This window comes from Bufo bufo, chromosome 2 (genome assembly GCF_905171765.1).
Source record: "Bufo bufo chromosome 2, aBufBuf1.1, whole genome shotgun sequence".
Taxonomy (NCBI): domain Eukaryota; kingdom Metazoa; phylum Chordata; class Amphibia; order Anura; family Bufonidae; genus Bufo; species Bufo bufo.
The window spans coordinates 13,034,858-13,050,426 of record NC_053390.1 but is presented as its reverse complement, the minus strand read 5'-3'; the positions used below and the strand labels follow the sequence as shown (position 1 = coordinate 13,050,426).

General features: G+C 42.1%; 1 protein-coding gene across 1 annotated transcript in view; it reads right to left on the bottom strand.

The window, feature by feature from the left end:
- LOC120992025 (zinc finger protein 850-like) overlaps positions 1-15,569 on the bottom strand; it is a 205,453-nt gene that overhangs the window by 143,949 nt on the left and 45,935 nt on the right. Inside the window, exon 3 of the mRNA XM_040420788.1 lies at positions 13,796-14,587. Within this exon, the coding sequence (XP_040276722.1) occupies positions 13,796-14,587 (792 nt within the window). The remainder of the gene's footprint in view (positions 1-13,795; positions 14,588-15,569) is intronic.

Below are 15,569 nucleotides of genomic sequence, written 5' to 3'. Positions count from 1 at the left end.
CACACCAACATATAAACCTCCATAGACAGACCACAACAAAACAACATACACCAGGTGGGGGAGGAATAACAGAGACACACCGGAGGGGACACAGCCAGGGAAAGTTAAACAATATAATAAATAAGGGTGACTCACACAGACACCACATTCAGCCAGGGAGCAAAGCTCCTACACAGACTGAAAACCAACAAACTATGACTTCAGGCTCCAACACACCAATATATAAGGAGGCCTGAGGTCACACCCACCACACCACTAGTAATTAACCCTGTGCCAACCAAAACAGGGAAAAAAACATATAAAAGGAAAGTGCACGTGCAAACAACAAACTACACGTTGCCACAAGCAACGAGTCTGCACGGCAACCGCGTCACGGTCAAACACTAAAATGACCGTGACAGTGACCTGCTCCTAATTTCCAGGTCTAGATCCTGCCCCCCCCCCCTTCCCTCCTGTGCTCGGTGTGGAGTTTCCCACCCACACCGCACCGTGACAGGAGTAGAGAAAATCAAGGCACATCAATAAATGAATAGCTGGACCATGGACCTGTGGAGAATCACGTGCTGCAACTCAGGACCAGGTGTCTGTGCTGTAGAAGGTGAACGGCTATTGCTGAGTGTCTGATATCTGGTACCTGTAGTTCGCCCCATTTCTGCGCTCTCCCTGTGTCTAGCTTTATGACTCTTCCATACACATAGACGCTTGGCTCAAATAAGAGTGTGTGTGTTCAGGGAGAGAAGAGAAAGCCTCTGCAAGATCATTCTGTCCCCTCCAAAAATGTCTGCCCCCTCCGGACCCCTCTTTTGGTTTCACTTTGTCTGTGTGTTGCTGGTATGTCCACACCTCCTGTTCAGGTGTAGATCATGTGACCTTTACGTCTCCCTATTTAGTCTGACTTCACCCATTACTCCTTGCTTGGAATAGCTTCATTTGGTTTTGGAAGAGCTAGAGTGTGGTTCTTGTTGGAGTCCTGTTCATCCATCATCCTCAGAAGTTAAGTGCTCCGCTTGTGTTTTGTATTCCCCCACCCTGGTTGTTTACTAGGCCTCAGTGAGACGCTAGTTCCTTCACCAGGGAAGGAACGGGTGGTCTCTGCCCTGTCATTATCTTTAGGGCATCCAAGGGTCACCAGGGTTTTCTAGGTTCCTGTGTATGGGTATCTCTACCATCGAAAGGTGCCCATACGGATAGGAGTTAGGGCCAGGAGCAGGGTTTTATAGGTGGTGACCCTTTTACTTTCCTAGCAGTGAGGCCTAGTATCTTTCCCCTTCCTTCTTGTTGTCTTTTGGTGTTCTCCCCTACAACATCCGTGACATTATTCCAAGCCAATACCATCATTTTTGTTCTTATCTGTGCAGCTATGGATACTATGTCTGCACTGGTCGAACAGCTGCAGAATCTGACTTTGGAGGTAGCAGACCTCCGCGCAACTGTCTTGCAGATTCAAAGTCCACAGGCTGCTGGTTCCGGTGGTGGGTCCCAGGCCTGTCCTGAACCGAAGGTGGCTCTCCCGGACAGGTTTTCCGGGGGTAGTGACAATTTCATCCAGTTCAGGGAGTCATGTAAATTATACTTTAAGCTGCGTCCATACTCTTCTGGGGATAAGTGTCAACGTGTGGGTATGATTATTCCATTGCTCAAAGAGGACGCCCGATCTTGGGCTTTTTCTCTGCCGACCGGATCACCGTCCCTCCGGTCGGTAGATGAATTCTTTAGAGCCTTGGGTCTCATCTACGATGACCTGGATCAGATCTCTCAGGCCGAGACCAAGTTACGGAGTTTGCGGCAGGGAGAACGTTCCGCAGAGACCTATTGCTCTGAATTTAGGAGATGGGCTATCGATACTGAGTGGAACGATCCTGCTCTCCGTAGCCAATACTGTCAGGGTCTCTCTGAAAGAATGCAGGACGCGTTGGCTTTTCATGAAAATCCTGTGTCATTAGAAGCAGCTATGTGCCTTGCTGTACGTCTAGATAGACGCCTGAGGGAGAGATCTAGGGGTCCTCACCTTCAGGACGTACTGTCCAATAAGGGTACTGCTTCCTTTGACACTTATGGTGGAGAGACACTGGTGGTTGCACCTTGTGAGGAGCCTATGCAGTTAGTAGGAGCTACTCCTGTAACTACTGGCAAAAGTTTGGGTCATGTGAAAGGAGTCTGCTTTTATTGTGGCAAGAAGCGACATTTTGTGAATATTTGTCCATACTTGCAGCATCAAGGTGTAAACAAAAAGGAAAAAACATTTAATCCTCAAATTACTATTGGTGGTGTGGATGGGGAGCAAGAAAACCTACTTTTGTCTTTTACTGGTAGTACCCGTTTTCTCCTGTCTGCCGAGGTGGCGCTAGAGTCCAAAACTGTGAAAATCAAAGCATTTATCGACAGTGGGGCAGGAGTTAACTTGATTGATGGACAGTTTGTACGCATTCACGGGTTCACTACTAATGCATTAGAGAAAAGTATTTCTGTCTTTGCAATTGACTCAGCACCTCTCACCCAAAAATGCCTGTCGCAGGTAGTGAATGACATTCATTTAAGAGTGGGTGATTTGCATCAGGAATCTATCTCCTGTTAGGTGTTGGAGAGTCTGCCTGCTCCGTTGGTGTTGGGCTTACCATGGTTAAGCAAACATAACCCTAACATCGACTGGAAAGCGAGACAGATTCTCGATTGGAGTGATTTTTGCATGGACAACTGTCTTAATGCATCATTCTCTATGGTTACCACTAAAACTGTACCCTCGTTCATTTCAGAATTTTCTGATGTTTTCTCTGAGAGTGGTAATCAGGAGTTGCCTCTGCACTGGGAGTATGACTGTCCCGTCAATCTTATTCCCAGAGCTAAATTGCCCAAATCTCGGTTGTATAATCTTTCGGAACCCGAAAGAAAGGCCATGCGAGAGTATATTACCGAGAGTTTGGCAAAGGGACATATTAGACCTTCCAAGACCCCAGTGGCTGCTGGGTTTTTATTTGTAAAGAAAAAAGATGGTACCCTGAGACCATGTCTGGAGCTCAATCGTATTACCGTCCGTGATCCTTACCCCTTCCTTTGATTCCGGATTTGTTTAGTCAGATTGTCGGTGCCAAGGTGTTCTCTAAATTGGATCTGAGGGGGGCATATAATCTGGTAAGGATCAAGGAGGGGGATGACTGGAAGACCGCATTTAATACCCCTGAGTGTCATTTTGAAAACCTGGTCATGCCCTTTGGGTTAACCAATGCGGTTTTTCAAAACTTTGTCAATGACATCTTTCATCATCTGGTGGGGAGGTTTGTCGTTGTATACCTTGATGACATACTAATTTATTCGCCTAATATGGAGACTCATCAGGATCATATGAGACAGGTGTTACAGATCTTAAGAGAGAATAAATTGTATGCTAATATGGAAAAGTGTGTATTTGCTGTACAGGAAGTCCAATTTCTGGGTTACCTGCTCTCATCCTCAGGTTTTCGTATGGATCCAGACAAGGTCCGTGCCGTGTTGGACTGGGATCGACCCGAAAATCTGAAAGCGCTAATGCGGTTTTTAAGGTTTACCAACTACTACCGTAAATTTATCTTGAACTATTCATCAGTGGTTAAACCTTTAACAGACATGACTAGGAAGGGTGGGAAATTTTTCTGTCTGGTCTGATGCGGCATTACAGGCCTTTTCTGCTGTGAAAGAATGTTTTGCTTTGGCCCCTATTCTGGTGCAACCGGATGTGACTCAGCAATTTATTGTTGAGGTTGACGCGTCCGAGGGAGGGGTAGGAGCAATCTTGTCGCAGGGTCCTTCACCTAGTAAATGGCGCCCATGTGCATTTTTCTCTAAAAAACTCTCTACTGCTGAAAGGAATTATGATGTGGGGAATAGGGAATTGCTGGCCATTAAGTTGGCGTTCGAGGAATAGCGGCATTGGTTGGAAGGAGCAATTCACCCTATTATGGTAATTACGGATCACAAGAATCTGGCCTACCTGGAGTCGGCTAAGCGACTGAACCCAAGGCAGGCCAGATGGTCACTGTTTTTCACCAGATTTAACTTCATCGTCACTTACCGCCCTGGGGTTAAGAACGTCAAGGCAGACGCTTTGTCGAGTAGCTTTCCTGGGGGGGGGGGGGTGAGTCTAATGACCCTAGTCCATTTTATCTGAAGGGGTTGTCATATCCGCTCTTTATCCTGATCTCGAGGCCAGGGTGTTGGAGGCACAGGAGGATGCTCCGGACTCTTGTCCTCCGGGGAAATTGTTTGTTCCCTCCGAATTACTTCACAAGGTGTTTGAGGAACATCACTGTACGGTGCTTGCTGGGCACCCTGGTAGCAGATCGACTGTAGATCTCATTTATCGCAGATTTTGGTGGCCGGGGTTGCGTAAGTGTGTTGAGGACTATGTGTCAGCCTGTGTTACCTGTGCACGTGCTAAGGTGACACATACTCGGCCTTCCGGATCTCTGCTTCCATTGCCCATCCCGTCCAGACCTTGGACCCATTTGTCCATGGATTTTATCACGGATTTACCGAATTCTTCGGGGAAAAAATTGATTCTGGTGGTAGTTGATCGTTTTAGTAAAATGTCACACTTTATTGCATTACCTAGTCTACCTAATACTAAAACTCTTGCACAGGTGTTTGTCGACAACATCGTGAAACTACATGGCATTCCCTCTGATGTGGTGTCCGATAGAGGGACTCAGTTTGTTTCCAGATTCTGGAAAGTGTTCTATACTCGTCTGGGGGTACAATTGTCCTTCTCTTCGTCTTTTCATCCTCAGTCGAACGGACAGATGGAGCGCACTAATCAGAATCTGGAGACTTACTTGAGATGTTTTGTTTCAGAGAATCAGGAAGAGTGGTCTTCATTTTTGTCGTTAGCTGAGTTTGCTATAAATAACCGTAGACAGGAATCCACTGATAAGTCGCCGTTTTTTGGGGCATATGGGTTCCATCCACAGTTTGGTACATTTTCTGGTGCTCAAAATTCCGGCATTCCTGAGGAGGAACGATTTTCCTCTTCTTTGTCTTCTATTTGGCGGAAAATCCAAAATAACCTGAAAAAGATAGGCAACAGGTATAAGCGTGCGGCTGACAGGAGACGTATGAGTGGTCCGGACCTGAGAGTGGGTGATTCTGTGTGGTTGTCTACAAGAAACATTAAACTTAAGGTACCTTCTTGGAAGTTAGGGACAAGATTTATTGGTCCATATAAGATCACTGCCATTGTTAACCCTGTAGCCTTCCGTCTTGATCTTCCTCAGGAATTGAAAATCGATAACGTATTTCATAAATCGTTGCTAAAGAAATGTGTCGTACCTGTTGAGCCGTCCACCTTACCTCCCGCTCCTGTCATGGTGGACGGCAATTTAGAATTTCAGATCAGCAGGATTGTGGACTCCCGAGTTCTGCGGAGATCCCTCCAATTCATTGGAGAGGCTACGGACCAGAGGAGAGGATGTGGGTTCCAGCGACCGATGTTAATGCTAGTCGTCTGGTGAGAGCATTCCACAGAGCTCATCCTGATAAGGTCGGTCCTGGGTGCCCAGAGGTCACCCGTAGAAGGGGGGGGGGGGGTACTGTCACATCTGTGAGAGGTCTCAGAAGGTCTGAAAGATTATCTACGCATTAGTGATCTGACAGCCTCTTTTGGTTTCACTTTGTGTGTTGTTGGTATGTCCACACCTCCTGTTCAGGCATCGATCATGTGACCTTTACCTCGCCCTATTTATTCTGAGTTTACCCATCACTCATTGCTTGGAATAGCTTCATTTGGTTTTGGAAGAGCTGGAGTGTGGTTCTTGTTGGAGTCTTGTTCATCCATCATCCTTTAGAAGTTAAGTGCTCGGCTTGTGTTTTGTATTCCCCCCCGGTTGTTTACTAGGCCTCAGTGAGACGCTAGTTCCTTCACAAGGGAAGGAACGGGTGGTCTCTGCCCTGTCATGTTCTAGGTTCCTGTGTATGGGTATCTCTACCATCGAGAGGTGCCCATATGGATAGGAGTTAGGGCCAGGAGCAGGGTTTTATAGGTGGTGACCCTTTTCCTTCCCTAGCGGTGAGGCCAAGTGTCTTTCCCCTTACTTCTTGTTCTCTTTTGGTGTTCTCCCCTACTACATCCGTGACAACAACAAAATGACCAGTGTAACGAAGTTGTTGTGGATCCACTGTGTCATTTGAACAGGTTTGGCTTGGGGCTAGTCCAAAGTGAGTTGGCTAATTGCCCCTCTGATCTTCAACTTTTATTCGCTGTACTGCGATCTGTACTCTACTGCACAGGAACCATCAGGTTTGTGCCTCATGAAGTAGGCTTTGTTTTAGTTTTTTACTACCTGCCTACACAGAGCTATAACTTTTTTATTTTCCGTTCACATAGCCATATGAGGGCTTGTTTTTTTGTGGGACAAGTTGTAGTTTCTAATGCCACCATTTAATATTACATAGGATGAAAAAAATTCCAAATGTAATTGGAAAAGAAAATGCAATTCCGACACAGTTTTAAGTTGTTGTTTTTTACGGTATTCACTATGAGGAAAAACTGACTTGTGCTCTTCCTTCTCCAGGTCAGTACAAATCTGACGATGCCACATATGTATAGTTTTTCTTGAATTTTAATATTTAAAAAAAATCTAAATGTTTGAAAAATAATCGTTTTCTTTTCGCCATATTATGACCCCCAAAACTTTTTTATAGTCAAGTTTACGAAGATATGTGGGCTCTCATTTTTTGTGGAACTATCTGTAGTTTTTGATAATACATTTGGGGTGTGTATTACTTGATCACTTTTTGTTCAATTTTTTTTGTGAATAAAGTGATAAAATACAGCGAATTGGCCATTTTTTTTCCTTTGCTCCATTCACCATTTGCAATAACTTTTTTGTATTTTAATAGTTTGGGTGTTTTTCGCATGTGGTGAAGCCCATGATGTTATTTTTTAACATTATTTTATGGAAAGGGACCACGCTTCCAGGTTCTAACCCTCTCAGATGCCATGCTCACATTTGACCACGGCATATGAAGGGTTAAATGTCCGCGATCGTCAATTAGCTGCAGGGGCCATCTTTAAATATGGGGGTAGGTGACTGCTGAACAATAGAGGTCAATAGACACCAGTGGCTCAGGGTAAGTACGGAGATAAAGTCAGGCAGTGAAGGGTTAAATCCGGAACTCAGGCAAAAGTTGGAAGACAAAATTGGCAAACAAGCAAACAGCACACTTTTGTAGGAAACTAACATAGTTTTTTCAACATATAACAGCGAATATATTTTTCTTTTTCTACTTATATACACCACTAAAGGCTTTTCAACATATAACTACATCGCTGAACGGCGAATATATTTTCCTTTTGCCACTAATACACGACAAACAGGCTTTTCAACATATAAGTGCAACACTGAACGGCGAATATATATTTTTTTCCTCTTATATATGACACTAAGGCCTTTTCAACATATAACTGAAGCTCTGAACGGCGAATATATTTTTCTTTTTCTACTTATATACGCTACTAAAGGCATTTCAACATATAACTGCAGCGCTGAACGGCGAATATATTTTCTTTCTCCACTTATATATGCCACTAAGGGCTTTTCAACATATAACTGCAGCGCTGAATGACGAATATATTTTAATTTTTTGACTTGTATACGCCACTAAAGGCTTTTCAACATATACAGTGAGGATCAGAAGTATTTGAACACCCTGCGATTTTGCAAGTTCTCCCAGACATCATGGAGGGGTCTGAAATTCACATTCTGAGAGACAGAATAAAAAAAAAATTCTGGAAATAGCATTGTATGATTTTTGAAGAATTTATTTGTCTTGCACTGCTGAACATAAGTATTTGAACACCTGAGAAAATCAGTGTTAATATTTGGTACAGAAGCCTTTGTTTGCAATTACAGAGGTCAAACGTTTCCTGTAGTTCTAGACCAGATTTGCACACACTGCAACAGGGATTTTGGCCCACTCCTCCACACAGATCTCCTCTAGATCTGTCAGGTTTCGGGGCTGTCGCTGAGCAACAAGGAGTTTCAGTTCCCTCTAAAGATGTACTATTGGATTTGGGTCTGGAGACTGGCTAGGGCACTCGGGTCGTTGTCATGTTGGAAGACCCAGCCACGGCCCATCTTTAATTCTCTGACCGAGGGAAGGAGGTTCTTTCTCAAAGTCTCACAATAAATGGCCCCATTCATCCTCTCCTTAATACAGTGCAGTCGTCCTGTCCCCTTCGCAGAAAGCACCCCCAAAGCATGATGTTACCAACCCCATGCTCCACAGTAGGGATGGTGTTCTTGGGATGCAACTCATCCTTCTTTTTCCTCCAAACACAACGAATGAAATTTAGACCAAAAAGTTCTACTTTAGTCTCATCTGGCCACATGACTTTCTCCCATGCCTCCTCTGGATCATCCAGACGGTCATGGACATGTGATGACTTGAGCAGGGGAACCTTCCGTGCAATGCATGATTTGAAACCATGATGGCGTAGTGTTCTACCGACAGTGACCTTTGAAACTATGGTCTCAGCTCTCTTCATGTCATTGACAAGCTCCTCCCTTGTAGTTCTGGGGTGTGGTAAGATCTTGCATGGAGCCCCAGTCCGAGGGAGACTGACAGTCGTCTTTAGCCTCTTCCATTTTCTAACAATTGCTCCAACAGTTGATCTATTTTCACCAAGCTGCTTTGCTATTGCCCCGTAGCCTTTTCCAGCCTTGTGGGGGTCCACAATTTTGTCTCTGGTGTCTTTTGACAGCTCTTTGGTCTTGCCCATGGGTTGGCCACTGACTGACTGTGGGGTGGACAGGTGTCTTTAAAGAGCTCAGACAGGTGCTACTAAGTTAGATTAATGATTGGAGTAGATGTGGACTTTTTAAAGGCATAGTAACAGGTCTTTGAGAGCCAGAATTCTTGCTGTTTCTCAGGTGTTCAAATACTTATGTTCAGCTGTGCAAGAGAAATAAATTCTTTAAAAATCATACAATGTGATTTCCTGATTATTTTTTTTTATTCTGTCTCTCAGAGTGGGAATGCACCTACAATGTGAATTTCAAACCCTTCCATTATTTCTAAGAGGAAGAACTTGCAAAATCGCAGGGTGAAAGGCGAATATATATATTTTTTTCCACTTATATATATATAAATATTGGGACATCGACACAATTCTAATATTTTTGGCTCTATTCACTACTACAATGGATTTTAAATTAAACTAACAAGATGTGCTTTAACTGCAGACTGTCAGCTTTAATTTGAGGGTATTTACATCCAAATCAGGTGAACGGTGTAGGAATTACAACAGTTTGCATATGTGCCTCCCACTTGTTAAGGAACCAAAAGTAATGGGACAAAAAAATTATCATAAATCAAACTTTCACTTTTTAATACTTGGTTACAAATCCTTTGCAGTCAATTACAGCCTGAAGTCTGGAACACAAAGACATCACCAGACGCTGGGTTTCATCCCTGGCAATGCTCTGCCAGGCCTCTACTGCAACTGTCTTAAGTTCCTGCTTGTTTTTGGGGCATTTTCCCTTCAGTTTTGTCTTCAGCAAGTGAAATGCACGCTCAATCGGATTCAGGTCAGCTGATTGACTTGGCCATTGCATAACATTCCACTTCTTTCCCTTAAAAACTCTTTGGTTGCTTTTGCAGTATGCTTTGGGTCATTGTCCATCTGCACTGTGAAGCGCCGTCCAATGAGTTCTGAAGCATTTGGCTGAATATGAGAAGATAATATTGCCCGAAACACTTCAGAATTCATCCTGCTGCTTTTGTCAGCAGTCACATCATCAATAAATACAAGAGAACCAGTTCCATTGGCAGCCATATATGCCCACGCCATGACACTACCACCACCATGCTTCACTGATGAGGTGGTATGCTTAGGATCTTGAGCAGTTCCTTTCCTTCTCCATACTCTTCTCTTCCCATCACTCTGGTACAAGTTGATTTTGGTCTCATCTGTCCATAGGATGTTGTTCCAGAACTGTGAAGGCTTTTTTAGATGTCGTTTGGCAAACTCTAATCTGGCCTTCCTGTTTTTGAGGCTCACCAATGGTTTACATTTTGTGGTGAACCCTCTGTATTCACTCTGGTGAAGTCTTCTCTTGATTGTTGACTTTGACACACATACACCTACCTCCTGGAGAGCGTTCTTGATCTGGCCAACTGTTGTGAAGGGTGTTTTCTTCACCAGGGAAAGAATTCTTCGGTCATCCACCACAGTTGTTTTCTGTGGTCTTCCAGGTCTTTTGGTGTTGCTGAGCTCACCGATGCGTTCCTTCTTTATAAGAATGTACCAAACAGTTGTTTTGGCCATGCTAATGTTTTTGCTGTCTCTCTGATGGGTTTGTTTTGTTTTTTCAGCCTAATGATGGCTTGCTTCACTGATAGTGACAGCTCTTTGGATCTCATCTTGAGAGTTGACAGCAACAGATTACAAATGCAAATAGCACACTTGAAATTAATTCTGGACCTTTTATCTGCTCATTGTAATGGAATAATGAGGGAATAACACACACCTGGCCATGGAACAACTGAGAAGCCAATTGTCCCATTACTTTTGGTCCCTTAACAAATTGGAGGTACATATGCAAACTGTTGTAATTCCTACGCCGTTTACCTGATTTGGATGTAAATACTTTCAAATTAAAGCTGACAGACTGCAGTTAAAGTACATCATGTTTGTTTCATTTCAAATCCATTGTGGTGGTGTATAGAGCCAAAAATGTTAGAATTGTGTCGATGTTCCAATATTTATGGACCTGACTGTAACTGCACCGCTGAACAGCGATTATATTTTTCTTTTTCTACTTATATACGCTACTAAATGGACATGGACATAAACCTGACCCATCTGTCTGCTGTACTTGTTTGAGGCTCCTTCAACATTGTTGCTGACCGACAGTCAAGGTCTAGCCTTTACAGGAGAATGGTCTCTGAATCCAGAGATCTTAAAACAAATTGCTCAGTGGAATCAGGTTCAGTGCCAAGATGGAAACATTCCTTTCCCTTTATTAGGCGGACTATCCCAGCAGATACCTTGTGCATTCCTTGGAGGTTCAGGCTGGCCTACATTTTTCCTCCAGTTTTCATGATAATTAGGGTATTGATGAAAATCAGGCTAGACCAGACGACAGTACAGCCATCATACTGTTCGGGCCAGAGAGGTCATGGTTCCCAACATACTGGAGAGTCAAGGGTGTTACTGAGACTTCTCCCAGTGTAGACCCTTGATATGAGGGCACTCAACTCTGCCAATATTTGTAAAGATTGAGCCTGACAGCCTGAAGGTTGCTAGCCTCGATTTCTATCTAGAGGCCTCTCTGATGTCATGAAGATCCTACCACACTTTGAGCCTCAATCTACCAAAAGATAATTTTTCCTAACTCATTCAGTTGAGTCAAGATTATAACTTAAAGACTTCTCCCACTGCAGTTTGTGTGTGTCTAGGACACTGAACTCTGCCAAGACCTGAAGAGATTCAGTTTGACAGCCTCTTTAACTATCTTGAAGCCTCTTTGATTAAATCATGAAGACCTTTGCCACACTGTAGTTTGCAATTCATAAAAAGTTCATTTTGATCCCAACTCATTCAAATGAGTCAAGGGTTTATCTGAAGACTCCCCCTAGTGCAAATTGTGTGTGTCTAGAGCACTCGACTCTGCCAGAACCTATGGAGTCTTAACCATACAGCCACAATATCAACCTAATGGTCTCTAAGACATAGTCTAGAAGACCTTGTCGTAGCCAGGTCTCCACTTAAAGGGCTTACACAAGGATCAAGTGAATCTATTCAACTTGAATTCTATTAAGGGGTGGATAGTTCTAAACCACAGATTATCAGCCTCTTAGGCTTCCTGCAAGACAATTTTGGAAAAGACCTTAGAATATCAACCTAAAAAGTCTATCCTTCTCACAATAGTCCTTGATAAAAAGATTCCTGAAAGGTTTGCTAAGGTGTAGACTTCCATACTCAGAATCTGTGTCAAAATAGGACTTGACCTTAGTCCTAAAAGTTTTCAGATCATCTCCCTTTGAACCTCTTGAGGAGGCCCCACATAAATACCTAACCTAAAGAGGTTATTCCCATCTGTCCATGACATCTGCCATAAGAACAGTCTTGTCATCAGTGGATCGATACTTCAGATTCCTTCTTACTCCAAAGGATTGTTCTTTGGTAATTATAATCAGGTCTCCTCCTTCCAGTGTCTGTTATGAGCTTTACTGTAATGTTGAATATCATCTCCATTCCCTAGATCTTTCAAAATGTCCTGAGATCTATTTTGCCTGGAGTAAAGAGATCAGGAAGGTTGAGAATTTATTACTTAATTTCCAGAAGGAACAATAAGCTCTCGCATGCGCCATAGCTGCCAGGTGCCTGCTGTTTCATACAGCAGACACCAGCAGCTAATGTCAGTGACTGGCGATAACTATGATCTGACTTTTAACCCTTCAGATGCTGTGGTCAAACATGAGGATCAGGGGAGCCGGATGCATTGTGCGGCAGCCTCAGTCCTACGTAATGAACTGAAGCTGCCGCATGCTAGCTCCTATGAAGCCCCTGCCTGTGGCAGGGCTCTATAGGAATACATTGTAACTCTCATAAACTCCAATGTTGGTGTATGAGAGAAGCAATCTGATAAATGCTTTTTATAGTTCCCTATGAGAACTATAATATACAGTAAAAAAAAGTTACAAAAAAAAGTTTTGAAAAAATAATAAAAAAAATCTGACAAATCACCCCCTTTCCCAAAATGTAAATAAAAAAATGGAAACTATAAAAGAAAATACACACATGGGTATTGCAGTGTCTGAAAGCGCCCATACTTTTAAACTATTAAATATTTTTCAGATATGGCAAATGGCAAAAGAAAAAAAAAAGGCAAAATGGTTGATTAGCCGTTTTTTGGTCTCTTCACATCCCACAAAAAATTAAATAAAGTAAAATGAAATAAAATAAATAAAAAAAAAGGGAGCAAAAAAGTTACCCAGAATGGTATGAATGAAAACTACAGATCATCCCTCAAAAAATGAGCCCTCACACAGCTCCGTACACATAAAGTTATAGAGGTCACAATATGGTGATGGAGATGAAAAGAAGAAAAAAACATTTTTTTCAAAGATTTTTTTTTTTGTATTAAAATGCAAAAAAAACGATACACATGTGGTATAGCCGTAATTGTACTGACCTGGAGAATGAAATAAAAAGGTCAGTTTTACCGTATAGGGAACACCGTAAAAACAAAACATAAAACTGTTGCGTAACTGCGTTATTTTTACAATTTCACCCCACATGGATTTTTTTTTACATCTCCCCCTACACTGTTTGCAATATTAAATAGTGGAGTTAGAAAATGCAACTTGTCCCACAAAAAAAAGCTCTCATACGGCTATGTTAACATAAAAATAAAAAAGTCCTGGAAAGGCAGGGAGTAAAAAATTTAAATGCGAAAAACCCTCCAGGGGCTGAAAGGGTTAACTGTAAGGATTAAAATATATGTCATAAACAGAATATATGTCTTCCTAAATAGGATTTATCAGATGTTTTATAGAAGCTGTTATGTGACATCAATTAAGCTTTTATATCCAAATATACTACCTGAAATGAAAACAATGTCTATGACCCAGTGATATATTGTTTCATTATATTGTGGCCATATGGCTTCTCTCTTGTGTGACTTCACTAATGACCCCTAATTATGGATTTAGAAACAAAAACATTTTTCTCATTCTGAATGCCGCTTCTCTCATGTGTGATTCTTCTTATGTTTTAGAAGACTTGATTTATCTGAAAAAAGTTTCCCACATTCTAAACACGAATATGGCTTCTCTCCTGTGTGACATCTCTCATGTTTAACAAGATCTGATTTATCTGTAAAACATTTCCCACATTCGGAACATGAATACGGTTTCTCTCCTGTATGAAATCTCTGGTGTTTAACAAGATTTGATTTCTGTGTAAAACATTTCCTACATTCTGAACATGAATATGGCTTCTCTCCTGTGTGATATCTCTCATGTTTAACAAGATCTGATTTATCTGTAAAACATTTCCCACATTCTGAACATGAATATGGTTTCACTCCTGTGTGTCTTCTCTCATGTCTAAAAAGATGTGGTTTCTCTGTAAAACATTTCCCACATTCTGAACATGAATACGGCTTTTCCCCAGTGTGAATTCTCTCATGTTTAACAAGATTAGATTTTTCTGTAAAACATTTACCACATTCTGAATATGAATACGGCTTTTCCCCAGTGTGAATTCTCTCATGTTTAACAAGATTTGATTTATCTGTAAAACATTTCCCACATTCTGAACATGTATATGATTTCTCTCCTGTGTGACTTCTCTCATGTGTAACAAGATTTGATTTGCGTGTGAAACATTTCCCACATTCTGAACATGAATATGGCTTTTCCCCAGTGTGAATTATCTCATGTTTAACAAGATGTGATTTGTGTCTAAAACATTTCCCACATTCTGAACATGTATATGATTTCTCTCCTGTGTGACATCTCTGATGTGTAACAAGATTTGATTTCTGTGTAAAACATTTCCCACATTCTGAACACGAATATAGCTTCTCTCCTGTGTGACTTCTCTCATGTATAACAAGATGTGATTTCCGTGTGAAACATTTCCTACATTCTGAACATGAATACATTTTATCTCCTTTCTGACGTCTTTGGTGTGTAGAAAGTCCTGAGTGGTTTGTGGATTCTTTACCAAAATGAAACCTTTTAATCCTTTTCTGACTTGTACTTGCGGTAATAATCTGTGATTGGTCCAGAGAAGGTTCCTCATAATTAGGAGGATTATATGACAGATCTGTACTGTGAAGTCCTGGATGTACATTGAGGGCAATGAGGTTTTCTCCTGAAGAGCGCTGCATGATATCTTCATCTAGTGGTAACATAACATTTTCACATTTCTTACTGGGATTTTCTGTTAAGATAAAAATAAAATTTGTTTTAAAGTTTAGTTTTTTTTTTGTTGCAAACTACAGAGTAGACAAACTTATTAAATTCCAATTAGGCTGGAAGTTGATCAAGCAGGAAGGAGAAGTGTTCATTCATTTGGAATCCATTCCTGACTTTGGCCAAAAAAACTGCACTTGTGATCCCAGCCTTACAAAGCTTCTATAACGTCCTGACAAAGTCCAGGATTCTGGTTTACACCAGGTCATGACTTTTATTACATAAAGTAAATAATGACTTAACAAAACAAAAAAATGTGAAAATCCTGACCATGTCTGGAAACGAGCCCTACTCTTCGCCAACACATTTTGCCTTTCAACAGCAACTAGACATCATTTGAATAAAACAAGAAGCATCATGGTTGGAGCTGGTGAAGGGGGGCATCATGATTTGTAGCTGGTGGGGGACATCATGGTTGGAGCTGGTGAAGGGGGCCATCCTGATTTGTAGCTGGTGGGGGGGACATCATGGTTTGGAGCTGGTGAAGGGGGGCATCATTATTTAGGGCTGGTGGAGGGAACATCATGGTTTGGAGCTGGTGAAGGGGGCCATCATGATTTGGGGCTGGTGGAGGGAACATCATGGTTTGGAGCTGGTGAAGATGGGCATCA